The sequence below is a fragment of the Indicator indicator genome, chromosome 2 (genome assembly GCF_027791375.1).
Source record: "Indicator indicator isolate 239-I01 chromosome 2, UM_Iind_1.1, whole genome shotgun sequence".
Classification (NCBI taxonomy): domain Eukaryota; kingdom Metazoa; phylum Chordata; class Aves; order Piciformes; family Indicatoridae; genus Indicator; species Indicator indicator.
In genome coordinates, this window is record NC_072011.1 from 60,950,583 (window position 1) to 60,978,096 (window position 27,514).

The following is a 27,514-nucleotide window of genomic DNA, read 5'->3' on the forward strand; positions in this document are numbered from 1 at the left end:
CAGAAGGCCTCTTTGACAAGGTGGTCTCCTGCCTTGATGTGTCTTCCCAGGCTATTTTCAAGTAGTTTCTGTACACAATTATTTCAGCTCCCTGTTTGCTTACTTTAAGCAGAGGTGTCAAGGCAAATTTCTCGAGGTTTCCATTGAATTTATGTGTCTCAGCTTTGTCCCAGCATTGCTTTGATTTCTGTGTTCAATGTCTAACAGAGCTGGAGCTTGCCACTGCCTACATGCAAATGAGAGATCAGATTGTGGGTAGGGGCCAAAGAATTGAGGAACAGATAAAGCAGACAAGCTTACCTAAATTAGCAGCAATTTAATAGCTAAGACAAGGGCTAAAGATGGTTTGCCCTCAAGTGTGATGAGTCAATAGGGATGGAGCTACTCCACACAACAGCAAACCTCTCAGGTTGCCCAGAACCAAACCCCACAAATCACAAAGTCTTGATTAACTCAAATGGATCATTTAGCAACCATCTCTCCTTCAGTCCCAGCTGTGTTTGCTCAGGGGTGCAGGCAGTGAGTCACTGCACACAAACCCCCACCTCAGCCCCCGGCCGGGCTCCACCACGTTCATTAATCAGCAGCTAATGACAACGATTAGTAACCCTGAGCTAGTATAAATGCAGCTATGTGGGATGCCCCTGGACAGCTACACACCAATTTAACAGGCCTTATGGATGCATCAGTGTCCTAGAAGGTAGGCAGGAGCACGATGCTTGAGATGCTACCAAGAGCCATCAGAAACCAGGGAGTGGGGGTAATGAACTAGCATAGAAAACTCAGCTGCCTGACACATGGTTCAACTCTGCTTTCAATTAGTTACCAGACACTACAGAGAATTTACCAGGAAAAGCTTCTCCTGGTGTTTCAGAGAGATTTTGACCTACTTATTTTTAATCCATCTCTTGGCTTTGTCATTTTGCTTTTCTGCCCCTAATCCTGGACTGTTCCATTTGTTCCAACAGCTCCTATTTTTTTTTTCCTCATAGAATCATAGAACCATTACAATTGGAGAAAACCTTTAAGGTTGTGGACTCTCCTTCTCTTTCAAGACCTGTTTGGATGTGTTCCTCTGTGACCTGCCCTAGGTGATTCTTCTATGGCAGGGGAGTTGGACTGGATGACCTCCAGAGGTCTCTTCCAACCCCTACCATTCTGTGATTATCTAACTCTACTACTTTTGTGTGTAAGCATCACTGAATTTATCTTGTTGCTTGCTATTTTGGGAGAAGGAGTGCTGCACTGTTCTGTTGCTTTGGGAGCTACCCACAAGGAGTCTTCCAAACAGAAATACATTTGCTCAGCACTTACACAACCAGGAAGAAGCCAACTCCCTTTGCTCACAAGCAGTTAAACTGTCTGCATGCTGTGAGATTCTGAGTTTGCTTCTCAGCTTAAGATAGCAAGAAAAAAACCCAACAGCCAAACCTCAGTCCCCAGTAGGTTTGACTTTGCAGATTTTATCTGGCAGGGGAGGAAAAGTCCAAATGGACTCTGAGCTTGCTTGGTAGTGGGAAAGCAGAAAAGGTAAACTGAGTACCAGGTTTAAAAGCATCCCAGTCCTTGTGATGTGCTTCTTCTTGACTTAGTTTGTTCTCAGCTATCTAAAATTGGATCTTCTCAGAATGAATTAGAAACTGCCAAGCATGTGTATGATGTTTTGGGCAAAAATCTGCAAGGAACTGGAATGGGATCAGGCATGTTGCTCTTTGCTAGCTGGTCAGATTTCAAGCCTAAGATTCCACCAGAGTGATGTCAGTACATTTCCATGTCTCTAAGCTCATCCTGAATTATAATTGCTGAAGTTTCAAAAAACAAGACTTAGGAAATGCCAATGTAAGTGTTTTGATGTGAGAAGTTCAGATTCACCTGCTTCAATCATCCAGTTCCTGAGTTAGTGGTGCCATTTTAATTCATGGCCCTGAGGATACTAAAAGCCCTTAACTGCACTGAACAGCCTCACCTGGGCCCTGCACACAGGCTCCAGAACTCCATTTAAACTCTGGTCTGAGCTTAACTACTGCCTGAGCTGTGTGGTAAGCGTGCTGGTCTGCAGTCATGTCTCTGGCATGGAGTGTGGACCTCCACTGTAGATAGTTTTTCTCTTGGATGGGTCCCTCAGGTGTCTGTTATAGCTCACCTCCAGTCCTGTTTGTGTTTTCTTTTGTTCCTCTGTGGAGTCTGAACCTGGTTCATTGCTTGCTGTGTCTAGGGCTGCTGATGGACCCTGCTGCCAACATCTGTCCCTGCTTGCTGTGTTTAGGTCTTGCGGGACTGTGCTCTATCACTGAGGGCACTGCTTGTGCTGAGGTTGCCTTTGGCTTCTGGTCTGCTGCAGGTTTCTTCATACCCATCTACTCACCCCCCTGGAGTCTGATCTTTTCAATCTTGTTGAGGTAATCAGTGGAGGTGGAGGGTGGCTGGTGGTGTAAGGATGGGCTAGGTGTTCCTGTTATCTATCCACATGGTGTGAAGTATGTGCTAGATGGTGCCCTAAGCTCTACTAAGCCACAGGGTATGCTTGGACATGCAGATGACTACATGTTTTCAGGGCCCCTGCTAGACCTGTAGCATTAGCCTTCCTAACTGGCCTCTAAAGAAGTCATCTTGATAGCTCACTAGAGCCCATACCAGCACAGCCCCTGAGGGTGCTGCTTTTCATGGCCTTGTGCCTGCTAAGGTGACACCTGAAGGAGTCCAGCACCCAGCTCTCCTGCTGACTGATTTGTCACACCACTCTGTTTCCCAGCTCTGCAGGCCTTGCAGCAGTATTTTTCCATTCAGTTCATCCCTGACTTGCCCTGCTGGTGTCTCCTCGTTGCTGTTACCTTCTCATCATTGTTCTATGACTAATGCATCTGAACACAAGAGGAGGCACAAGGCACCTTGGCAGGTATTCTACAGCTTTTCCTTAGCAGGGGATATATAAAATCAGACTTGATGTGGCCCTGGGCAGCCTGATGTAGTTGGAGGTATCCCTGCTGAGTGCAGGGAGGTTGGGCAAGATGACCTTTGATGGTCCCTTCCAAGCCAATGCAATCTGTGACTCTGTTTGTCACAGTGTGTGCTTCAAGAGCTAAGGTAGAGCATTAGACTGGTTGGTTAATTCAGTCTAAGGAGTCTAGATTTTAACAGGACACCTGTGAAAGTACATTTGCTTTTTTTTTTGCTGGTTAGAGATCAGGAAGGGCTGAGCACTTCATCTAGCTGCCCACATTCCTGGCTGGGGCTGAACTATGAGTCCTAACTCACAGTCTCTCTGAAATGAATAGGAGTGAGGCACCTACGTGATGCCTTTTAGAAATCTGTCTAAACACTGTAATAATAATAATTAGCTGTCACATTAGCAGATGCCTAGAAGCTTGACTAATAATGATGCAACAGCAATAATGATGGAATACTCTTCCATGCTTTATTGGAAATTACTGGTTGCTTTGCTTTGTTCCTGCTTTGTGCCCCCTCAAAACACATGTAGTGTCCAACTCTTCCCTTAAAGCCTTTCTCTTCCAAGACATAGCCTGCCATGCCTTCTACCCTGTGATCTCTTGGGTGTCCAAGTGCCATATCAAATTGTCATTGCTGCAGCTCAGCTCCCTCTGAAGTACTGCTGATGCCCTCTTGCCTGCCTGTGATACACTTGTTGATGTGTAATCACCTGTGAAGGCCAGTATCCCTCCCTGCATCATGTCCTGTAAATCTAGGCCAGGTTGGATGAGGCCTTGAGCAACCTGGTCTAGTGGAAGTTGTACCTGCCCATGGCAGGGGGCAAGATGACCTTCAAGGTCCCTTCCAACCCAAAACATTCTATGAATCTATGAACCTCTGCCAAATGTGAGCAGGCTGCATGGGTAGTGCTGCAGAAGTAAGGAAAGTGAAGTGGGTTGCTATGTGCATCCTGCTTTGTGAGCCCATCTGAATTTGAACCTGTAGTTCTCCTTTATCTTCTTGCTTTCATCTATTTCACTGGCTCATGAGTGACTCAGACTTCCTTGACTCAGAGCTTGTCCTGTCTAAGGTAAATCCACATGCACCAAACATTTGCCATATAAAGTGACTAACCAGGTGAAAGCCCCCAAGGACCCTTCCCATGGGCTCTCAGCCAAACTGGAGCCTGGAGAGCACAAGGAATAGACGACTCTGTGCTTTGTAGTCCTGGCCTGATCCTGCCATTTGCCCTTTGGTAGGACAAAGGGCTCCAGATGATTAGCTTTGCCTCACGTGCACTCCTAATTTTAACCTCTGCAGGAAGGACTGCACTGTTTACTCAGCTTAGCAAAGCACTTCAAAATCTTTGTGTGCATGATACTGTGCAAGTACAAAGTCTCATCCCTGATGTAAGGCCTGCAGATAGGTTCCAGCTTTTTGTTACTATTGTACCTGGGAAGGAAAGAAATCCTTTCTCATGTATGTGGTGGTCTCAGTAATGCCCTGGAATAAACCATGCAGCATCTCTCTTAGTTTGTCCTAGAGGCAAACATTTACTCAGCTGTACAGCTGGTCTCTGGGTTGACAGCCCCCTCACAGAGGTCTAAAGCATCTGCAGAAGGGGAGTAAAGCATTTTGTGTTTCATCAGGTGTGGGCTTCTCTCACAAGCTTCACTTGTGACATATACTCTGCCTTAAGGGAGGTGGTGCCACCCACACGTCGTGGCTGCTGGACAGAAACCGGGCTTGAAGTCTGCCTTCTCAAGGTTTCTCCATCATGGAGACTGGTTTTAAACATCAACACACACCTGCTGAACTCTTCTCCCAGTCTTATGTGCACTTTACCTTCACGGGAATGTTTGACTACAACCATTATTAGTTTGTCAAGAAGCATTTTCCAAACCATTTCAGTGGTATGGATAAAGCTACTTATTGAGTTGGCTTCCATGTCCTCTTCCCTTCCCTTGGATGTCCTCTCTCCCCTTTTTATGTGACCCACTTGCTTCTTCCCTCAGGGTTTGCTTGCCTTTTGTTCTCTGTTTCCTCTGAACTTAGCATCTTTGATAAATGTATTTGAGTAGATATCTATGAACAAAAGAGAGCAGTAAATCTAGATTGGGACTGGCTCTTTTCCTTTAAGTAGACTCACCTTTGATACCCAGAAGTGTGCCTCCTGAGCAGGGGCTGGTACTGTTAAGAGACCAATAGCAAAACTCTCTCAGCTGCAAGACCTTCAAGGAAATGCTCTGTTGATTCTAGCTAGGAAACTCCACCCAGAGCTCTAGGAACAGTGAAGGAAAAATACTGCCAATGCTACAAGGATTTTCCTCGCTCTCTGTCAAGTCACAATCATAGATTCATAGAATGGTTTGGGTTGGAAGGGACCTTAAAGATCATCTAGTTCCAATCCCCTTGCCATGGGCAAGGACACTTCCTATTAAACCAGGTTCCAATCTGGCCTTGAACTCCAAGGAGGGGACATCCACAACCTCCCTGGGCAACCTGTTCCAGTGTCCCACCACCCTCACTGGAAAGAATTTCTTGCTAATCCCCAGTCTAAATCTGCCTTCCTCAAGCTTCAATCCATTCCCCCACGTCCTATTACTACAAGCCCTTGTAAAAAGTCCCTCCCCAGCTCTCCTACAGCCCCCTTCAGGTACTGGAAAGCCGTTATACGGTCTCCTTGGAACGTTCTCTTCTCCAGGCTGAACAACCTCAACTCTCAGCCTTTCCCCAGAGGGGAGGTGCTCCAGCCCTCTGATCATCTTTGTGGCTCTCCTCTGGACCTGCTCCAACAGTCTGATGTCCTTCTTATGTGAGGGCCCCAGAGCTGGATGCAGTGCTCCAGGTGGGGTGTCACCAGAACAGAGTAGAGAGGCAGAATCACCTCCCTGGTCCTACTGGTCACACTTCTGATGCAGCCCAGGGTACAATTGGTCTTCTGGTTGGCCAGAACAAATTGGACCAGTTCCACCTCTTGGTAAGTGCAACCAAAAAGAAAGCTTTAGGAGTTCATCCAGGCCTCAGGGGTATGTTTCTATACATTCCCAAGCCAGTAGCTTCCTCTGGTTATATATTAAAAAAAAAGAAGAAGAAGTGATCCAGTGTAGCCATTAAAGTGTCCTATTCTCTGTGTGGTCTGAATGGCTCTGTGTGAGGGCCTTTCTAGCCCAATCTCTCTTTGTTCTCACCCAATGCTCACAAACAATAGGGACAACCCAGACTGTTTGATGAAGTCCATGTGCATTGGAGTAGCTGCTCTCCCCCAAAATGTTTATCTCCTCTCCTGGTAGACAGTTGTTGGAACGTTTCTCTGTGCCAAAGGAATGATTTCAGCTTTACCTCCTCATCTGAGGATGAACACTCACTTGAAATCACTTACTGTAGAAGAGAAGGCACCTGGATCACAGAATCACAGAACTGTTTTGGTTGGAAAAGACCTCTAAGATCATCGAGTCCAACCATTGACCTAACACCAGCATGGCCATTAAATCATGTGCCAAAGTGCCACACAAACTTTTGTGTTTCTTGAACACCTCCGGGGATGGTGACTCTACCACCTCCCTGGGCAGCCTGTTCCAATCCCTGACCGCTCTTGCAGTAAACAATTTTTCCCTAATCTCCAACCTCCCCTGGCACAATTTCAGGCTATTTTCTCTTGTTCTGTCACCTGATACTAGAGTAAAGAGACAATTCCCACTTCATTACAACCTCCTTTCAGGGAGTTGTAGAGAGTAATGAGGGTCTCCCCTCAGCCTCCTCTCCTCCAGACTAAACAATCTCAGTTCCCTCAGCTACTCCTCACCAGCCCTGTTCTCCGGACCCTTCACCAGCTTTGTTGTCCTTCTCTGGACATGCTCCAGCAACTCAGTGTCCTTATTTTAGTGAGGAACCCCAAACCGATCACTGCCTGCCTTTTTCAACTAGGCCAATGGAGCACAGCCCCGCTGCATCTTCTCTCCATGCACATGCATGTGCATCAGAGCGAGACTTTATGTGGAGGAAGTGGCACAATCATTAGATGGCTATCATCCATGTGTTGAATACCTGATGAAACCTCCCCCAAAAAGACTGATAACTCATCTGCTCTTGCAGAGCATTGCCACTGCACAGCAATTTGTGGGACAGCAGCAGAGGAAAGCACAAGCATGCAACTGTCATATAGGCAACCTGTCCTCCAGGCCTGCAACCTGTCCTCCAGGCCTTTCATGATCCTTCTGAGCAGAGATGAGGTTTCCAAACATTTTCCAGGAAGGAGGGATGGCAAGTTAAGGTGGTTATTAGAGCAGCCTGTATACAGAAAGAACAACAAGCAGCTTGACCCTTTGCAGGAGACCACAACCTGAAAGCTCTCCTTATTTCCACTGTGGAAGAATGAAAACAAGAAGGCCTAGCAATGCAAAAAATCTGCAAGATCCCTGTACAATCTTTGATATGTTTGTGGCACCACCCATCCTACTTATCAACCTTACCTTCTTTGCCCAGGGAATGGAATGAGTCCAGCTCACCGCAATCGTGCCTGGCGTTAGGGTGATTTGTGTCCCTCTGCTAGCCTCCCTGAACCATGGTGTTCACAACCATGACTCTTCATTTCTGCAGGAGAGATTTATGCATTCCCTGGCATCAGGCCTGCTTACTGTCTCCGTTCCTGACATCTTAATAATGGCACATAAATTCTGAGTCCCTCTTTGGACATTAAGTTCTTTCTTTGATACAGCTCCTGGGTGCTTTGAGGTTTTTACCCTTAAACACCTTTCCAAATCTGGCCATCAGCTACTAAGTGTGGTGACAGGGTAATGAGACCAGATCTGCTGTTATGGAGAGGGCATGGAAAGGGCCTCCTTAGAACTGATCTTCATCTTCTGATGTTGAGATTAACTGCCTAAACAATTTCCCCTGGCAAGACACAGCCATCTGAAAAAGCATCTGTAAATGGTACTTACGCCCATGTCAGTTAAGCCAAAAGCAATAGGTGTCAGCTTGTGAAGGAAAAAAAGGAAGGTAATTAAATGTGTGTGTGTGTCAGTAGGCTCACTTTATGAGAATGAAGCTGCAGGCAATACCATCTCCACTGAAAAAACAAAGGCTATCTGTAGCTACTGTCAAATAACAAGAGCAGCTAGAAGGATGACCCCAGCTTTTGATGGGAGGCAAAGCTGAGAAGGCTTTGGGGGGCTTCTAAGAGTCAAGCTGCCTCTTAGAGAGATCACAGCCTGCAAGTTCAGCTCTGTATTTCAGCTGCCTACCCTCTGCTGCCAGAAATCCTGGGCCTGGGAGATAGAGCAATGGAAAATCCTGCTGCATCATTGTCCCACCTCAGGCATGCCTGGTTTGGTAGGCTCAGCTTTGCCACACAGGAATCCACAAGCAGACTGGAAAATTAATAGTGGTTCTGGAGACTGAGCAAGGGTAAAACCCACTAAGCCACAACATTTTGTCTTTACAGAGAGAATATGTGCACAAGCAGCCCCCAAGCCCTGACACTAATTCAGTGGGACATACCCAGCTCCTGCTGAAGTCCACTTAAGATTTGTCAGAGGTTTTAATTACATTAATACATTGATGGCTGAATTTTGCTGCACAATTCTTCCTGAGACTGTGATTAATTCCTCAGTCACTTCATCTTCTCTGAAATGCTTCCTGTAGTGTTGCTTACCGCAGTGGAAAATGGATTTAGATGGGCCAAATATTAAAGACAAACCTTAATAAGGCTGTGGGGTGCAGGCATCTTCCCTCTCCCTGGTTCATTAAGTTCCAGATCTAAGACAGCCCTTTAGTGCTGGCTCCTCCAGAGTCACTGGAGCTATTCTGATATGAATCGGTTATGGAAAATGCCCAGGGTCTTCCCAAATCCTGGCATAAGAAGTAAAGGAACAAACTGCTGACTGCATTGCATTTCCCTCTGTCAGAGGAGGATTAATTAATGTTTTCAGGCTGTTCTGAAAATTAAAAGTGCCATGTGTACAATATTGCTGTTCTTGTTTTTCACCCTCTAGCTGATATGTAGCATGTCCCTTACAAACTAATTGGAATTTGCTTTTTGGGGGGTATTTTTGGTGGTTTTCAGCAGAGCTGATACAGCCTTCTGCTTAGTTGTAAAAAATGTGCCCTACCTCACCCTCCCCTGTCCCCCTTCCTCTAAGCGCTTTTGCAAAGGAAATAAAAACATCAGTCCCTGGCACCATCTGTCAAGAACAGGCTAATCCATTCTCTGCTTGTCTCATGGTCAATTTGGTTTCTTTCTGATTGGTACAGCTACCCTTCCTATTACTGAGCATTTAATACCATTCAAACGTTTGGGCTTTGCTTTATTTTCACAGTAATATGATGACGATAATTGCAACACCTCCCTTCCATGTGCCCAGACTGGAAGACAGCACTTCAGCAAACATGCAACCCCCCAGTGAGGTAGATGGCATTGCTCTCCTCACCTTACTGAGGGAAAAGGAGGCAAAAAGAACTGACTTTGCCCAAGGATGGATGGATGGATGCCTCAGTGGCAGAGCTAAGCAGAGAGCTTGCAGGTCCCTGGATAAAAGCCAGTCACTGAGGCTGACTGAAGCACCATTGCTTTTGCCTCTCTGTCTCCTCCTTTCAGCTTTGTTTACTGTGATCTCTGTGGGAGCTTTGCAAAGATGATTAAGACATGGACCTTCATATAGCTCCCGTCACGAGGCTGAGCAGATCCACCAGGGACAATGCTTACAGTTACTCAGCATGGCACAACAGCAGATCGTGTCAATCTGCTAACAAAAGAGGCATGCTAGACCAGATATTTCTTCCATTTAGTGGTGGTAAGTAAGACCCCAGGCACGATCTTTATAGCTTCTTTCTAATATTCTTAGTACTTCTGTTGTCCCCATGACATTAACAAAGAGATGATTGCTGTCTGACAGATTGCTCTGACACTTTTTACTTCCTTTGCACCATCTAAAGAGAGGCTGATGGTCATTGAGAAATGTCAGTGCTCAGCTCTGTTCAGGATCAGGCCTGATCTGATTTTTTTGATATCTGCCCGAAGCAAACAGCAGTTCTCAGCATATCAATGTCGACCCATGACTGACTGTCTACCCTCATGCAGGCAGTTGTGTACCCCATTACCTAGCTATTTCTATCAGTAAAAGAAAGAATCCATACAGTAAGACACAACCTGAAGAGCAGCTGAGCACATAAATATGTGCTGCCTGCCACATGCTGACAGAGATACCCCTTTGTCTTTGATATGAAATGACAGAAGAGTCCTGCCGAGGCATTCCTTCCTGCAATTACTGCAGCTCCTCTGGTGCTGTCAGATGAACAGATCCAGGCATCCATGGGAAATACACTTTCTCTGAGGTAGGTGTGATAATATTAGAACACAAATCCTAAAAATGGCATGGCTTGCCCCACAGAAATTAAAACCTCACCCCTTTTCATGTAATCAACAACTCAGAAGGATTGTTTGTTTTTTTATTGTATGTTGTCCCAGACCATTGTTTACATGCCAAAAACGCAATTTGTGTGCAAGTACTGAGCCATTAAAACTGGCAGGGAATCCATAACCCTTGCAACCAATGGCAAAGAAGAGTCACAAACACTTTACCTCTTTCTTCCCTGATCTTTCATCTCCATCATGTGTGGTATTTGAGGTGTCGTGCACAGATTTCAGCTTGAGTGGCCCGGAACACTGCAAGCAGAATATAGTTACAGTTTCACTGAGGTAGAGATGTGGCTGACAGTCATGCCAGAGCCTTTCCCCACCCCAAAGCTTCACAGAGCCTGTGACATGGTGAAGCTCACTGACAGGGGAGGCCAAGTCTCTGGGCACGCAGGGACCTGGGGAGGAGATCAGGTGCAGAAATGAGACTCCTCTTCCTCCTGGCCTGGCCTGGCCTCCAGCATAATTTCCTCAGTGTGCAGGGAGGCCTGGCCAGCCAGCCTGGCGAATCTCTGCCTTTTGGCTCCCACAGCAAGAGGTGGGTGCCTCTGAGGGCACTGACAGGGCTGCTGAGGCAGATGTGGGAGTAGAGAACACCAGGCTGGTGGCTGACAGGTGCCTGACAGAGGGGACGTGGCAAGTGGGCAAGGGCTAAGCGGTGCTGCCTGGCCCTGGCTCCTTGGTGACCAGGGCTGTGTTGCTAAAGGCTGCCCTTGAGCTAGCACCGTGCCCATGTGGCCAGGAAGGACAATGGTATCATTAGGTGTATTAGGAAGTGTGTCCACCAGGTCGAGAGAGGTTTTCCTGCCCCTCTACTGTGCCCTAGTAAGACTGCATCTGGAGTATTCTCTCTGGGCTCCTCAGTTCATGACAGAAGAGGAGCTACTGGAGAGAGTCCAGTGGTGAGCCACTAAAATGGTGGTGGGACTGGGACATCTACCAGGCTGAGAGCTGGGGCTGTTTAGCTTGGAGGAGAGCAGATTGAAGGGGGTATCTCATGAATGCTTATAAAAATCTAAAGGGTGAGTATCAGAAGGATGGAGCCAGACTCTTCGTCAGTGGTATCCAGTGACAGGACAAGGGGCAGTGTACACAAACTGGAACACAGGGGGTTCTAGGTAAACACGAGGCAAAACTTCTCTGCTATGAGGGGTGGCAGAGCCCTGGAGCACGCTGCCCAGAGAGGCTGTGGAGTCTCCCTTTTCGGGAGTGATTTACTCTAGGTGACCTTGCCTTGGCAGGGGAGTTGGATTTAGACGATCTCCGAAGGCTCCTTCCACTACCCGCCCAGACACTGCGGTTCCGTGATCCGCCGCTACACTCTGCGGCGCTGTCGCCAGGCGTCGGGACCTCGCCCGCGCGGCTGGCGGGGCGGAAACTCAGTAGCGCTGATTGGCGTGCGAGGGGGCAGGGTAGCGGGGAGGGCGGACCCTCAGCGCCGGTGATTGACGGGCGGGGGGTGGGACCTCAGCAGCGCTGATTGTCGGGCGGGGCCGAGAGGAGGCGGAGCCGCTGCCGCCGAGCCTTGAGCGTCGGGGCTGTGGAGGGTGGGGGAAAGACACCGGGCACGGAGCCTTTGCAGTCGCCACCGCTGCTGCTTAACTGCGCCAGGTAACCGGGTGGGGGTCAGCGCCGCGCAGAGCCCAGGGAGGCTGGGTCGAGCCATCTGTGGCTGGGGAGGGAGGTGGCGGCCGTCGCTTCAGGCCGCAGCAGTGTGTCACTCGGGCTACAGTGAGGCCCCGAGCGAGCCCCTCCAGCCCGGCGGAGGGGGCAGTCAGCACCGGCCCTGCTTGTCCCACTGCGGCCCGGCGCCGCGACAAAGCGCTGGCCTTCCCCCACCACGTCCCCTTCTCCGTCAGCGTCTCCCAGCGCCGCCCAGTCTTCCTGCCCAGCCCTCCGCCCGGGGCCGGCACCGAACACCCCCTCCCCGCTGTGGTCACAACTTCCTCCCTCGGCCTCGTACCGCCGCCGCCGACCACCCCTCCCCGGCGGGGCGGTAGCAACTTTTCAGGCTGGTTCCTTTGTGCGGCCCGGGGCAGGGTGACGAGGAGCTGTTCCTGGGCCCCTTTGCCACGTCGTTTCCCCGTCACCATATGGCCGTATGGAGGATGGTGGGGGAAGCGGTAGCGGAGGTGGCGGAGACCGCCTGGGGCGGGAGTTGGTGGTCGGCCTTGGCGTCCCTCACGGCGGCGGCGGCGGGGCCTCCCGTCAGCTGTTTCCTCCTGTTTGTTGTCAAGTTGCCTGCGCTGCCGGCAGCGCCCGGCGGCGGCGCCGGGGGCCGAGCCGGCGGCGGTTGGCTGCGCGCGCCCCCGTGACGGCGCTCAGCTGGGTCCCGCCCCCACACTGGGCTTTGTGTGGGGCGGCGGCGGCCGCGGGGCGTGCGCGGCCCGGGGGTGGGCACCGCCAGTTTCCCGCACTTCGGCGTGACCCTTGTGGGCTCCAGCCGGTGGCAGCGGTCGCTGCTCGCGCTCCACATCGCCTCTGGTGGAGGCGGCTCTCGGGGACGCGGTGCAGCCGCGGAGGGTTACGCGGGGTTTAGGCCGGCGCCGGTGCCGCCGCTCGCAGAGCACGGCTCAGCCCTTCCCTGGCAGTCGTGTCGGGGCTCGGCCGGCCGCGCTGCCGCGGGGGCCGCCTAACGCCTCCCTCCGCTCCCTTTCCGCCGTGGAGCTGCTGTGTGTGCCCTGCTCTGTGAGGTCCTGCGCATCACCCAAGCAGCCTTGAGCAGCCCCCGCGGCTCTGGCTGGCAGGGGACTGTGGGGAGAAGGCGGCTGTCACGAATCCAGCGGTAGCTGTTTGCTCACGGAGGTGCCCGCGGCTGCGCCAGCAGTGAGCCAACTTCGCCTGTCAGCTCCTAGACTGGATTTTGCCCGTGAAAGTGTGGATTCTCAGGGAGCTGAAATATTTGGCAAGTGCTTTTTCACTCTAGAAAGGCTCTAGTCAAAGCAAAAAAAGGAATGCAAAGCCTGGCATCAGTCTGTTCACTTGGTACTCTGTGTACAGACCTCCAATGTACTCTGCAAGCAGATTAGATTTAATTCCACATGTTTGTTTAAGAGTTAAAGGCTGTGTTTTGGGCTAATAGAGTGATAGAACTTAATAAATTATTTTTTCTTTTTTTTTTTTTTTAAACAATAGACCTGGTGTTAAAGTTAGATTGCAGGAATATGCCATAGAACTGCTGAGGTTGGAAGAGGTCTTTGAGATCAAGTCCAACCACTATTGCTCACAATCCCAACACTGCTGCTAAACCACTACCACTAAACCATGTCCCTCAGCATCTAATCCACACATCTTTTAAATACCTCCCGGGATGGTGACTCCATCTCCCTGGGCAGCCTGTTCCAATGCCTGGGAACCCCTTTTGTGAAGAAACTTGCTAATATCCAACTTGAACCTTCCTTAGCAGAAGTACAAAAAGAGCAAATGCACAACTTGTGAAAGAGAAACAAGTGATGCTGATCTGCTGGGAGTGGTAGGTGTCAACTATTAATGACAGTAGATTAACCATCAGCATAACTAATGGTTGTGGATTGGCAGAAAGGACTTGAAGATAAGCCCTATAAGGGAGTCTGGGTTGTTGAGCCTGTAGAAGAGAAGGCTGAGGGGAGGCCTCATTGCTCTCTACAACTCCCTTTTAAAGGAGGTTGTAGTGAGGTGGGTTTTGGTCTGTCAGGTAAGAAGGGATAGGACAAGAGGATATGGCCTGAAGTTGCACCAGAGGAGGTTTACATTGAGTATTAGGAAAATTTTTTCCACTGAAAGGGTCATCAGGCACTGGAACAGGCTGCCTGTGAAAACGGTGGAGTCGCCATCTATGGAGGTGCTCAAGTTTGGATGAGGAGCTCAGGGACATGGCCTAACAGTTGTGTGCAGGGAGATGTTAGGTTGTGGTAGGACTGAATGATCTTAAGGCCTTTTCCAACCAGGTGATTCTGTGATTTTTAAGTGAGGGAACTTGCTTCATGGGTGTGACTGGTTCAGCCGTACAGCTCTCTCTATATAGCAATCTATCTAACAGCTATATGTCATCCTTTCATGTATAGACTCATTCTAGATTGCTGAATGCAAAGAATGGTTGTGACAAACCAAACTGTCTGTTCTAAGCATTGCTCTTTTTTTCCAAGGTTAGCCTTTGGAAATACTATTTGGAGACTTCTGTCACCTGCTACTTGCACTTCTGTAGTTGTAGAAGTATTTAACTTGCAGCACACAGATCTAATTGTTTACATAGACATTTTAATACTAATGATAAATGAGTTTCAGATGGGGCTGCCAAGCATGTAAAGACAAAAGAAATGGCATCTCAAAGCCCACTAGAGAAGGTGACAAGATTTGTTACTTGTCATCTCACAAACTGAATTGTGCATATGTAAATAAATATATATATTTAGCAATCCCTCTTATGGTAGTCATGAGAAGCTTGAAGTAATGTTGCCCAAGTTGGATCATTGGTTCGTGTTTGTTTACTATCACTTGACCTATTGTGAAATCTTGATTTGCTCAACTCTTGCTGAACTACATCGTTCCCTTAAGCAAGATGTAACTTAAAACTGCTGTGTTAAATGTGTAGAGGAATTGCCTGTATGTTGCAGATGTTTGGTAGCAAGGCTCTCTTAATTTTGGAGCCTTTCATTTGCATTTAGGAATTTCTTAGTTAATCTAGGCATATTGACCTAGTTAAACTAGGAGTATTAGCACCCTTTCTGCCAGTTTGCATGGAAGTTTGGGTGATTGTTGTATTTTCACCATTTCTTTCAAGTTGGTGGTTTTGTTTGTTTTTTATGATTCATGAAACCAGTGGTGTCTTTGGGTGAAGATGTGTATCAGTTAAGCACTAAACAACCCCATGCAACTCTACAGGCTTGAGGAAGTGTGTTTGAAAAGTTACCTGCTAGAAAGGCACCTGGGGGTTCTAATTGATAATGAGCTGAATATGAGCCAACAGTGTGCCTAGATGGCAAAGAAAGCCAGTGGCATCCTGGCTTGTATCAGGAATAGTGCGAGCAGCAGGGAAGTGCTTGTCCCCCTGTACTCGACGTTGGTGGGGGCACAGCTTGAGTGCTGGGTTTGGTTTTGGGCACCTCAGTATAAGAAAGACATTGAGGTGCTGGAGAGGGTGCAAAGAAGAGGAACTAAGTTGGTGAAGGGAATGAGTCTGATGAAGAGCACCTGAGGGAAATGGGACTGTTTAGTTTGAGGAGTAGGAGGCAGAAGGGAGACCTTATCACCCTCTACAACTACCTGAAAGGACAATATAGAGAGGTAGGTGCTGGTCTCTTCTTACAGGTAGTTGGTGATAGAACAAGATGGAACAGCCTCAAGCTGCACCAGGGTAGACATTAGGAATAATTTTTTCACTGAAGGAGCAGCCAAGCATTGGAACAGGCTGCCCTGGGAGGTGGTTGAGTCACCAACCCTGGATGTGTTTAAAGGTCGTTTAGATGTAGTGCTCAGCGATATGGTTTAGTGGTGAACTTGGTAGAGTAGAGTTAATGGTTGGACCTGATGATCCAGAAAATCTGAATTATTTTGGCTTTATAAAAATTCTAGAATGTATTAATAGGCAAAAGTTGTCTTATTTGCTTAATTAGTGAAAGAATAAATGTGTTACAAACTCAGAGAAATACAGCTTTCTGAAAAACAGTTGAGTAATTGGGAGTAAAAGGGAAGGGAAGGGGGTAATGGGAAGGAAGGGGTAAAAGACACAAAACCAGGAATAGCTGCTGCTGTTGTATTCTGTGTAATAGTGAGAAAATTAATCTGAGTCTGAGACCATTTGTAAACTAATACTTTTTAGTATTACTTTAGTATACTTATCTAGAAGGAGCGCTGTGAGGGTGTAAGTTACTGTGTGGGAGATGCTGAGATATGGGGGCTATATTAAAAACAAGCCCTGCTGTCTGTAACCTTGGAACAGGTTACCCTGGATTAGTGTTGGCATGAACCAATATGCTGCTTTGTTACCATGCTTAGATGCCAGTATCCCAAGGCAAAGCTTTCCCCTTACCTAGTAAAACATCCAGTTTTCAGCAGAAAATTCAGCTGCAGCAGGTTGCATCAATGCAGCTCCCTTCTGCAAGGCAGCCTGTCTGAGGTGAGTGCCCAGCGCTGCCTCTGGGCACTGCTTTGATGACTTTGCCAGAACCTCTTCAGTCCTCTGAGTGGACTGAATTCCCAGTGTGGTTTGCTGCAGTAGCTGGATGGTTCTAATGAGCACAGCAAACTGTTCCACTTCTCTTACTTCATGTTTGGCTACATGTGGTGCTTTTTGATAAGGAGTTCTGCAGAGTCCAGAGGCTGGACCCTGCCTGCTTCAGCAGCTGCAGGAGTCAGTGGCAGATGTTGAATCTCAGACCTCCTAAGAGACTGACTCCATGTGTATTTTCAGATGCACCTCTACTTGCGAGCAGCAGAAACATGGGAAGGTAAGGACTATGTTTTGGGGATTATTTTTTTTTGATTACTCAATGACTTTTTTTTTAATGTGTGTTTTTGTGTAGCTGTGCTAAGTGTTCTTTTCCCTCTTTTGTCCCTCTCTGAGATGAGAAGAGGAAACTTAAGCCTGGTTTCTGAGATGTGAAGATGAAGTTTGAGCCTTGTTCCCAGGTAAGTGCATACTGAGGATGTTTTCTATGCCTAGGGGAGTGCACAGCCGTTTTTTGAGGGGGAGAGTGCTTGTTGGCTCACCATACAAAGGAAAAAATGGTTTTAGTTGATGGAATGGCAACAGAGAGGCTGTTACAGGTTGGGGTTTTTTTGAAAAAGCCTTTAACTAGCAGCTGTTTTCTGTTGTAGATCTGAGATGCAGTAGATGGTGCTGAAGCAACACTGAGGCTCCTGAAATATCCACAGACCAGTGTGTATATAGGAAGTGCCTGCTGGCTCTCCCAAATGCTGACGGTCCTGTGTCTTCACGAGATGCACTCTGGGATGAGAAAACACTGACTGTTAGTTTTAAAAATGTTAATAAATAATTCTTTGTGTTACTGTTTTGTTCTTCACTGCTTGTGAAGATAGGCAGAGGAGGTAGTAAAAATACCCACCAAGTATTGCTTCAGGTCTGTGTGCAGACAGTGGTCACATTTAAGCTGTTGAATGTCAGCTCTCGGACAGCTGTTGTTCAGTGTTGCCGAAGTCAACACTGAAAGACAGGTGGAGGTTTTGGAACACCCTGCTCTAGGAGTACATGTTGCAGCTCATAGCCACAGTGCTTGTGTTTCCTGTCTGTCCGTGTACCTGCTGGAAGCAGCATGCAGGCATGAAGTGTTTCTAAGGGATTGTATCAGAGGTGGTGCTGTCAGCAAATCTTAGCAGCTAGGTAATGCGAGTTAGTGTTGATTGCTCTGCTAAGGGTCCTCTCAAGAATGCAGGTTGGTAGTGGTGGTCTGGGTGGTGACTAATGATGCAGTGGCATCACCTGAGTTCATAGAAGTGCCTGTTTCCTTGAACTGTGTAGGCTGGACAAGGGGTAGATACTTTCTGTATCCCATTAATGAAAGTAAGTGCATGCCTTCTCTATGTTGGAGCCATCAATTTAATATTAGAGTTCAAGCTGGGTAATGTGCATGGGGGCAGGATCACTGGGACTTCATAAGTTGCACATACACAACAGAGCATGCTTGGCTTACTTTGAAGATGGAATCAAGGACCAGAAAGATCTCTGTTCCTTCCTCAGCATTTGGTTTTGTGAATAGCCATGCATCCTGTCCATTGCTTCTGAAAATTCTGCTAGTGATGTGATGGAATTGGTGTGATACAGTAGTGTCACTTTCTGGGCTTCTGACTAGCAATAGAGAACTTGACTGGCTCTCCACACCAGTAGAAGTGATTTTCACTGGTTTTCAGTGCCGAGAGCGGATGAATGGGAAAGTGCACTTGCATTTTCTTCTTCCTAAGTGGGAGATCTTAAGTTTTAGGAATGCTGTCATGTTTCACAATTCTTAGGCTTCTCTTAATTTAAGAGAACCTTCCTACTGCCTATAAAAGCTTCCTATAAGTGACTTTTTTTCAGATCATTTGTGCATGTGTGAACATAAATACACACCCACACATTTTACATGGGAAGTGAAAACTATAGGGGGAAAAAAAAAACTGACATGGTTAACTTGGGTGACTTTGTGCACACTATTTCTGTATGTAAGGGACATGAGCCTGAGAGCAATGGAAATTTGCTTTCCCATCTTTTGTTGTGCTGTGTTTTTTCCAGTGTACAGTGAATATACCCTGCAGGTTCTCTACATAAGGAGTGAGCAGTCTTTAGCCATAGCAGATGCCTTCTGAACTGGTCTTACAAGTGAATACTCTGCTTTTTAGCTTGAGGAAAACTACCTTTACCTTTTTTCCTACGTTTTTATCCCCATGAGGTGACAAGTCTTACAACATTTTAGCAGGACCTTCATGGGTTCATTGAAATCCTGTCGTGGTCAAAAGGAAGAGCTAATGATAGTTGTAGGCTGCTCTCTTATTTTGGCTGAAACCTACCGGGGTAGTTAAGTGTAGAGGTTGTTTTACACCTTACACATTCTAGTAGTATGATATTATTTAGCAGATTCTTAAAAAAAAAAAAACAGACAAAAAAACCAACCAAACAAAAAAAAGCAATCAAACAACAAAACCTCAAACAAACCCAAAGTCTAATGAGTTTTGACTGTTACAATGCTGTTTGCAGAATTTAATTTTCTAAATCTTAAAAGGTGTTTGTTTACTTATTTCAAGAATACGTGTTTCCTTATGTGCTGTATTGTGAAGAAAATTCATAGATTCATAGAATGTTTAGGTTGGGAGGGATCTTAAAGACTGTCTAGTTCCAACACCGCTGCCATGGACAGGGACACCTTCCACTAGAAACAGGTTGCTCAAGGCCTCATTCAACCTGGCCTCGAATACCTCCAGTGAGGGGGCATCCACAATCCTCCTGGGCAACTTGTTCCGGTGTCTCACCACCCTCACTAGAAAGAATTTCTTCCTAATCTCCACTCTAAATCTGCCCTCCTCAAGCTTCAATCCATTCTCTTGTCCTATCACTACAAGCCCTTGTAACAAGTCCCTCCCCAGCTTTCTTGTATGCCCTCTTCAGGTACTGGAAGGCTGCTCTAAGGTCTCCCCTTAGCATTCACTTCTCCATGCTAAATAGTCCCAGCTCTCTTAGCCTTTCCCCAGGTGCTTCATTACGTTCTTCTGTCACTTCAGTCTGAATTCTCATAGCCTTGTGCTACTATCAGATGAATTTCACTTTGTCTTTCTGTTGGGACCCAGGTATTATTGCAAGTTTCTTTCTCATGTAGAAACTTGATGAAGTTACTTTCAGCTTTTTGAGGTGATTGATATAAAGATTTTTAGGTCTTGTATTATTAGAAAGAAATTTTTTGCAGTGTGGGTGGTGAGACATTAGAACAGGTTGTCCAGGGAAGTTATGGGTGTCCCTTCTCTGGAGGCGTTCAAGGCCAGGTTGGATGATGCCTTGAGCAACCTGGTGTAGGGTAAGGGGTTGGAACTAGGTGGTCTTCAAGTTCCCATCCAACCCAAACCATTCTGTGATTACTTGGCAGTTTTTTCAGCCTTAGGTCTTTGAACGCTTTATTTCTGCGTTTATTTTAATGTTCATCATCTTTAAAACTCAGTACTTAAGTCCATTCATAATGCCATGTCCAGAAGTAATATCTTAGTATGTCGTTTTCACTTCTAACCTGCTTCTAAGCATTATGCTTGCCCTCTCTTCTGAAGTGCTTTGACTGACTCTTGGTTCCTGCTCTTCCAGACACAGTAACATGATTTATGTTTTCAGATGTTTGGATTTTTAAGTGTCAAGCTGCCTATTTGTTTCCAGATGATGTGTTTTGCAAGCTTTGTCTGGATCTGTTTGTGTCATGTAGTGTTTGTGTTGCTCTTGGTAAGGGAGGGATGGTTTTGGATTTGTTTGATGTTAGCTTCTAAAAATGCTGACAGGCTGAGCATTGTGTTTACCCTGAAAAAATTACCCCTTTGGATGTTGTTTCCTCAGTTAAAATAATTTGGGATTGGTTAATTGTTTTATCCAAAGATCAGTAAGGGTGGCACGTGGAGCTTGGGCTGAGTGTCTTATGGGCCTGTCTGTCACAATTGCTTTTATGGCCTGTATTTGTTTCTTCTGGTTGGAGACCTTGATACTTGTTTATTCATGCTTGCTGTCTGCTGAATTTTCTTCATTCTGTCACTATTGACATTTTAATTTTTTCTTTTGCCCTCACTTGCTAGGAAAGATAAAGGCACACCAGAAAGGTGTCATGCTTAGAGAAATCGAAGGAAAACTCTTCCTGCATTTTGAATGGACTCACCCCCCTGCACTCAGCTGAGCCTTTGAAATTTTGTCCAACTCAAGACCTGTTTTATTTATCCTTTCAAGAATAGAAATGGCTTTAATATTGCCTTTAAAGGAAACAGTCATTAGATTGATGGAATACACCAAAATTCAAGCAGATGGGATGCAGAAGATTAATAGTGATCTGAAAAACCTGAATGTAAGGAACTTGTGCTAAAGTCACTCAGTGCAATGCTAGGAACCCCCTTTTATTGGCGCACATTGCAAGAAAACAAAGTGGTGAAATAAAGGAATTAAGAAAAAAATCATGATGTCAGTGACTTAGGGTTTTTACATGTAAAAATGGTGTTTAAAATGTTGTGTTGCAGGTGCATGTTTTAGTCCATTTGCTTGGTGCATGTCAGAGTGAGCTTTAAGAAACTAATCCCCTGAAACTTGAAATGAGTTTAATTTAGGTATTTGTGCTTCTTAAAGGCATTTGTCATAGAATATTCAACTTGAGGAGCACAAAATTTGATTAATTTCTCTCTGAATGGCACCCTGTCTCCTGCTATGAAAAATAAAACCCACACAGCTTTAATATTTGCAGTGTGTCAGATTTGCTCTGCATTGCTGTGCATGACAAAAGGAGCGACAACGTTCGTTTCTAATTCGACATCTGAAGCATTTATGGAGGTATATTTAACTCCAAAGAATCACAGAACGTTAGGGGTTGGAAGGGACCTTGAAAGGTCATCCAGTCCAACCCCCCTACCACAGTGGGATCACGCGGGGCAGGCCACACAGGAACGTGTCCAGGCAGGTTTTGAATGTCTCCAGAGAAGGAGACTCCACAACTTCTCTGGGCAGCCTGCTCCAAGGCTCTGGCATCCTCACAGGGAAAAAGTTTTCCCTTGTGTTCACATAGAACCTCCTCTGCTCCAGCTTGCACCCATTGCCCCTTGTCCTGTCACTGGACATCACTGAGCAGAGCCTGGCTTGATCCTCCTGAACACTGCCCTTCACATCTTTATAAACATGAACGAGGTCACCCCTCAGTGTCCTCTGCTTCAAGCCAAAGAGTCCCAGCTCCCTCAGCCTTTCCTCAGCAGGGAGATGTTCCACTGCCTTCAGCATCTTTGTGGCTCCATACTAAACTTTTGCAAGAAGTTCTCTGAGCTCCTTCTTGAACCGAGGGGCCCAGAACTGGACACAGTACTCCAGCTATGGTCTCACCAGGGCAGAGCACAGTGTTTAACTATGGATGTTTAGTCATAAAATTTCTGCAGCTGAAATAGAAATAACATCATCATTTAATTCCTTTGACATGTTATCTCATCCTTGGTGATTTAAGTTTTCAGCTATTTGATGTGCTCACTGCCTACTCGCTTGTTAACTTGGAGTAATTTATGTTAATTGGTATTAAGAAATTAAAGAGGTTTATTTACCAGGTACTGCAGATTTGCTGCTACACACCTTCTAAGCACTCATTGGAGTTGCTCAGGTATTTTCATTATATTTCATCATTCAGTGATGATGCTTTGGGTAAAAGACACAGTCTTTTGTATTTATATTGGACAGCTGTAAGCATTTGTGTGTAAAACTGGCTGGTGTTAAGGCTGGGTGGATTGTTTATTCTGTCAAATAGCATCCAAACTTTTCCCATGTATGAAACCAGTAACTGTCAAGTCAAAGACAGTAGCCCAGTCTCCTATACTAGAAGACTAAAGTAACCTGAATGGTGGTGGGGTGTGATTGCATGTCACAAGTTGTGCAGAGCTGAAGGGAGGTGACAAAATAAATACATATTTTAAGAAAGAGGGAGGAGGGGTGACTTGGGAAAATTAAACTATAATTGTCTTAGTGACTCAATGTACTTCTCAGTGCTTCATTTCCCAGTGCTGACTAAGATGAGTGAGTTGCTGGGACTATACTGGAATGGAATTTCAGTATTGTATTGAAGAGGAAAAGAAAATAGGAAGGAATGGAAGCTTTTGAATTGAAGAACTCCAGCAGTGGTCTGCAAATGCCTGAACTGTGTATTAAAGGCTTCCATTCATGAGTTGCTCACTTAATGTAATTAGTTTGTATCTAGATGTGTCAATCTTACTGGTGAGGTGGTCACTTTGGGAAGGAACTTGTTCTGATGAGGAAGGATGAATGCAGTCTATAGCTTCAGTAATTCATCTGTGAAACAAAGAGCCAACCTCTGCAATTATGAGCTGAATTGGTTTGCAGCATATTCTGCCACATGGGGTGCTTGAGGGGTTGTGGGGTTTTGTTTACTGGGGGTTTTTTGTTTGTGTTTTTTTTTTTTCCCTACAATTTTTTTTTTCCACATGTACATGATCTTTCTTTTTGGCTTTCAGGTCTTGGCTGTAAACTTAACCTAAGTTCTAAAAATGGGAAGAATTTTTCTGGATCATATTGGTGGCACTCGGCTGTTCTCCTGTGCAAACTGTGACACTATCCTGACCAATCGCTCTGAGCTCATCTCCACTCGCTTCACAGGGGCCACGGGAAGAGCCTTTCTTTTTAACAAGGTCAGTAAGAAGCTGAGGAGCAGCTACTGTTTGCTTTTGAAAAATGACTTTGTGGGAAGTGATCTGTCATCATCCTCCTCCCCCCCAAAAAAAAAACCTTACTAGCTACAGTGTTGTGTAATTATTGTTTTCATAGTTTAATTTTTATTCTGTTCAGCTGTCTTTGAAGTCAAATTAGGCATTTACTGTTGATAGCAAACCCAGTTATTTTATCTGTAACACAAAAAGACTATAAAGAGGATTGTGTATATAGAGGCCTCATGCCAAAATACATGGAGTTCTATCTCTGGAGACTGCAATATGAACCTCAGATTCACTGTCAGAGTATCCTTTGTCTATTAAAGAGTTTCAAAGGCATTTGCACTTCTACTCAGTGAAAACAACCCCAAAGCCTAGATAGTATTGTTTAACTTCTGAATTGCATTTAAGCTCACAGTATTTGAGCAACTAGGTAAGCAGAGTCTTTTACCAGTAATATTCTGCTTTAGTTCAATGTATCTTTTTATTGATCTAATTTAATTTAATTCAACAGCTTGAAATACAAAAGTCATAGCTCTTGAATAAATTGTAGTATTATTTATTAACCCTTCCATATAGACTTGTCCATTAGACTCACTGAAGAAGCAGAGATCATCTTTTGCTTTCTCACAGAGCTCCTGGTCTTGTGTGTTGTGATCATTGGTGTATTTTGTGTTTTGTTTGGTTTTGGGTTTTTCTGGGTTTTTTTGTGTGTTTTTTTTTTTTTTTTCTTGGAAGTCATTCGGTGATTTGCAGAGATGATAGAGACATTGTGATAGTTTCAGGCTGTGCCTGGAAAGTTTTCCACAGGTCTTGAACAGAAATCCATCATGTCTTCATTTAACAGGCTTGGCTTTGGGGTTTCTGGTATGCTGAATCTTGTCAGTGGTTTTTATATAGGTTAGGATGCATAGCTATAAAAAAGCTGTGCATCTGATTTCTTTCTCATCCACAAGCACTAGATCTTGTGGTTCACATTTTTCTTATGTTGCATAGTGGAGTTTTGGAGTATCACAGGAACATTTTGGTTGGAAAAGCCCTTTAAGATCACCCAGTCCAACCATTCCCTACCTCTCCCAAGTCTGGCTCTAAACCATGTCCCTCAGCACCACATCTCTGTGTCCTTCAGGGATGGGGACCCAACCACCGCCCTGGAGAGCTTGTGCTAGTCCTTGAGAACCATTTCAGAGAAGAAGATTCATACAATGTCCAGCCTAAACCTCCCCTGGTGCAAATTGAGATTAATCTCAGAGGTTTCATTTCTACATGTCTGCAGTCAGAAGCCTTAGAGCTGAAACCCAAAGAGCAAGCAGAGTCATGTGGAAAGTTGAGAAAGCAGTGCAGCCCCATCTTTCTGAATCCTACCTCACATTAGCTGTTGGGATATAGTTCTGACATGAACCTTTCAACAAATTATGCATCCTGGTTCCCTGGTGTTGCTGCCTAAATAACTTAAAAGTATATTTGCAACTGCCCAGATGGCAGACAAAAAAAAAAAATAAAAAGAGGAATGTTTAATGCCTGCATTTTCAGCCACTGAGCCTTTGTATTTCTCAGGTGATTACTTCAAAAGCACTGTTTAAAGAACCACCTTGTAATATTTTGGTTCTGATTTCTGGAGAGATGTGATCACATCAGCTGCTAGAAACAGGTTGCATCTGTTACAGATGGAGTCTTGTCAATTGGTTGAGAAGCTATTCATCAGGAGTTTCTCACACAAAGTTGAACACAGTATTCCGTGCTCTCCTATGTCCTGTGATTGCATTCTGTGTCTCAGATAACCAGTGAGGGTTATGCACCTCTCTGAAGCACATCTTCAAAGGGTTACCTTCTCAAGCAGGAGATTTTCAAGGGCTGTGGACTTACCCATTGCAGTTTTCAGTTCATGTGCAGTGCTGCAGGCTCTTTGCTTTTAAAATGGATGAAGAAGGTGCCTTAGAACGTAATTCCATTTCTGATGCCCCCAGCATAAGAAGGTCATGCAACTGCTGGAGCAGGTCCAGAGGAGGCCATGAAGATGGTCAAAGGGCTGGAGAAACTCCCCTGTAGGACAGGCTGCAAGAGCTGGGTCTGTTCAATCTTGAAGCGAAGGCTCTGGGGAGACCTTATGGTGGTCTTCCAGTATGTAAAGAGGGCCTACAAGGAGGCTGGGAAGGGACTTTTGACGAGGGCTTGCAGTTATAGAAGGAGGGGGAATGGATTGAAGCTTGAGGAGGGCAGATTTAAACTGGAGATTAGGGAGAAATTCTTTCCAGTGAGGATGGTGAGATGCTGGAAGAGGTTGCCCAGGGAGGTGGTGGATGCTCCCTCCCTGGAAGAGCCTGTATGAAGCCTTGAGCAACCTGTTCTAGTGGAAGGTGTTCCTGCCCATGGCAGGGGCTTGGAACTAGATGATCTGCAAGGTCCCTTCCAGCTCATTCTATGAATCTATGGCTCCATGCAAACGTTGACCGCATGCAGGTTGTTAGCAGCTGATCCTCTCTGTGCCCTGTGTCTTTGGGACAGGTGGTAAACCTGCAGTACAGTGAAGTCCAGGACCGGGTGATGCTCACTGGCCGCCACATGGTTCGAGACGTGAGCTGCAAGAACTGCAACAGCAAACTGGGTTGGATCTATGAGTTTGCCACCGAGGACAGCCAGCGCTACAAGGAGGGCCGCGTCATCCTGGAGAGGGCGCTGGTCCGAGAGAGCGAGGGCTTCGAGGAGCACGTCCCGTCCGACAATTCCTGAAGAGGCTCCAGTCGCTCCTCAGGTTCTCTTCAACTGAAACTCAAAAACAAAAATAATAAAATCAACAAAAAATTCTGCTTACATACACTGTCACCTTAGCATCAGAGTCGGATTCACGGACTACAGAGCGGGAAAGATTGTGAGGATGTATCAGATGGAACCTTCCTTTCTTTGTTCTTTTTATATTTTACTTTTTTTCCCCCTCCAGCAACCGTTTGTAGAAAGGATGTTGTGCAGATGCTGTAACTTTTTCTCTTGCGTTTACATCTGTTAGGTTTGAGGTTGTATCTACAGATACAGTGGGCTAAAAAGGAAAAAATATTAGGGGAGGGAAGGGGAGTTGTCTTTTTGTTAGAGAGAAATTCAATGAAGTTGTTTTAGTTTGCACAAAACTGATGTCAACCTAAGTTATTTTCAAACTACAGATTTTTTTTTTTTTTTAAGAATATATTCCAGGTTTTGGCTGAAGTTTTTTAGTTAGGTTTTGGTTTTGGTTTGGGTTTGTTTGGTTTGGTTTGTGTTTTTTTTGTGTGTGGTTTGTTTTTTTTTTTTACCCAATCTTTTCACCTGATTTGCTAGCTAAAAGTAAAGAGATCCGAATTTGTGCCGAGTGCTAAAGGTTCAGTGTTGGTACAGCTTGGGCTGGCCCTTGTGCCATATTCTTGTTGAGGTTGATTGGTAGCACAGAGCCCATTTATTTCTTGTTGTTCTTGACCCAAAGATGTCACCCATTCCTTGTTTCTTTGTAAAGTTCCCATTCACCATGTAAACTGGTGTTGATTGGAAAACTTCTTGAAATAGGGCAAAACTGCTTGGCTTTTTTTTTTTTAACTTTAACTGATGTAACTTATAAGCATAGTAATAATATAAAAAAAAAACCTAATAGCTGTCTGTTTAGTCTTGAGTTGCTTACAGGTCAAGCTGTGTTTGTAACTGTAGGGATCCACTGAGAAGCTACTGTTTCAGTAGTCTTTCATTATTTTTTTCCTCAGTTTCTCTACTAAACTCATTAAATAGACAGGGAATTGCAAATCTTAATTCTTCTTCAAATAGCTTTCTTTTAAACCCAGTAACTTCCTATGTTAAACACAGCTGCTGTGTAAAAGGAGATGATTGCCAACATGTTTGCTCATGCCTAGAGTTATGCAATCTGCATCTCTTGAAAAGATTTGACTTAAACAGCTTGTTTTCAAATGCTGCTTCTGGTGTTGAAACCTTGACCTTTCAACTTGGTTGAACCTTTTCATTGTGATGTTATATTTTTTTATCTTCCTGGGCAGCAGTACGTGTCAGCCTAGTAGTAACTAGTGACTTGGATTCCTGCTTTCTTTGTGTAGAGCTCAGCTCTGTTCCAAACAGTGATCTTGCTTGCCTTTCTTTTCTGCAAAAATGCTCTGCATTAACTTAACTCAAGGGTGCCCAAACACTTAGATTGTGTCTTAAAGCCATAAGTTAAGATCTCAAGGGCTGAAATGTATTTGAATGTTAGGTATGTGTGATTCCTCAGCAAAGATAAAAGATTGGCTTTTTATTATTGAATAAATTGTGGTCAGCATGAAATAAGTTACCCACAGATGTAAAAGATGGGGGGAGGGGAAGGGA

At 45.6% G+C, this 27,514-nt stretch overlaps 1 protein-coding gene across 2 annotated transcripts; it reads left to right on the forward strand.

The window, feature by feature from the left end:
• The first annotated feature begins 17,146 nt into the window (after positions 1-17,146).
• YPEL5 (yippee like 5) lies at positions 17,147-26,360 on the forward strand. 2 transcript variants are annotated; one of them, XM_054398564.1, is made up of 3 exons: positions 17,147-17,292; positions 22,991-23,164; positions 25,688-26,360. In XM_054398564.1, exons 2-3 carry the CDS (start codon positions 23,024-23,026, stop codon positions 25,910-25,912), a joined length of 366 nt encoding a protein of 121 aa, XP_054254539.1. In that variant the 5' UTR covers positions 17,147-17,292; positions 22,991-23,023; the 3' UTR covers positions 25,913-26,360. The 2 variants fall into 2 exon arrangements, with proteins under 2 accessions (XP_054254539.1, XP_054254547.1); XM_054398572.1 differs by lacking the exon at positions 17,147-17,292 and adding an exon at positions 20,744-20,841.
• The last annotated feature ends 1,154 nt before the right edge of the window (positions 26,361-27,514 follow it).

Excerpts from the sequence above, each read along its gene's own strand:
- YPEL5 (XM_054398564.1), top strand. The coding sequence starts at position 23,024 with ATGGGAAGAATTTTTCTGGATCATATTGGTGGCACTCGGCTGTTCTCC. Across the intron at positions 23,165-25,687 it reads GAGCCTTTCTTTTTAACAAG|GTGGTAAACCTGCAGTACAG; the intron begins GTCAGTAAGAAG and ends TCTTTGGGACAG.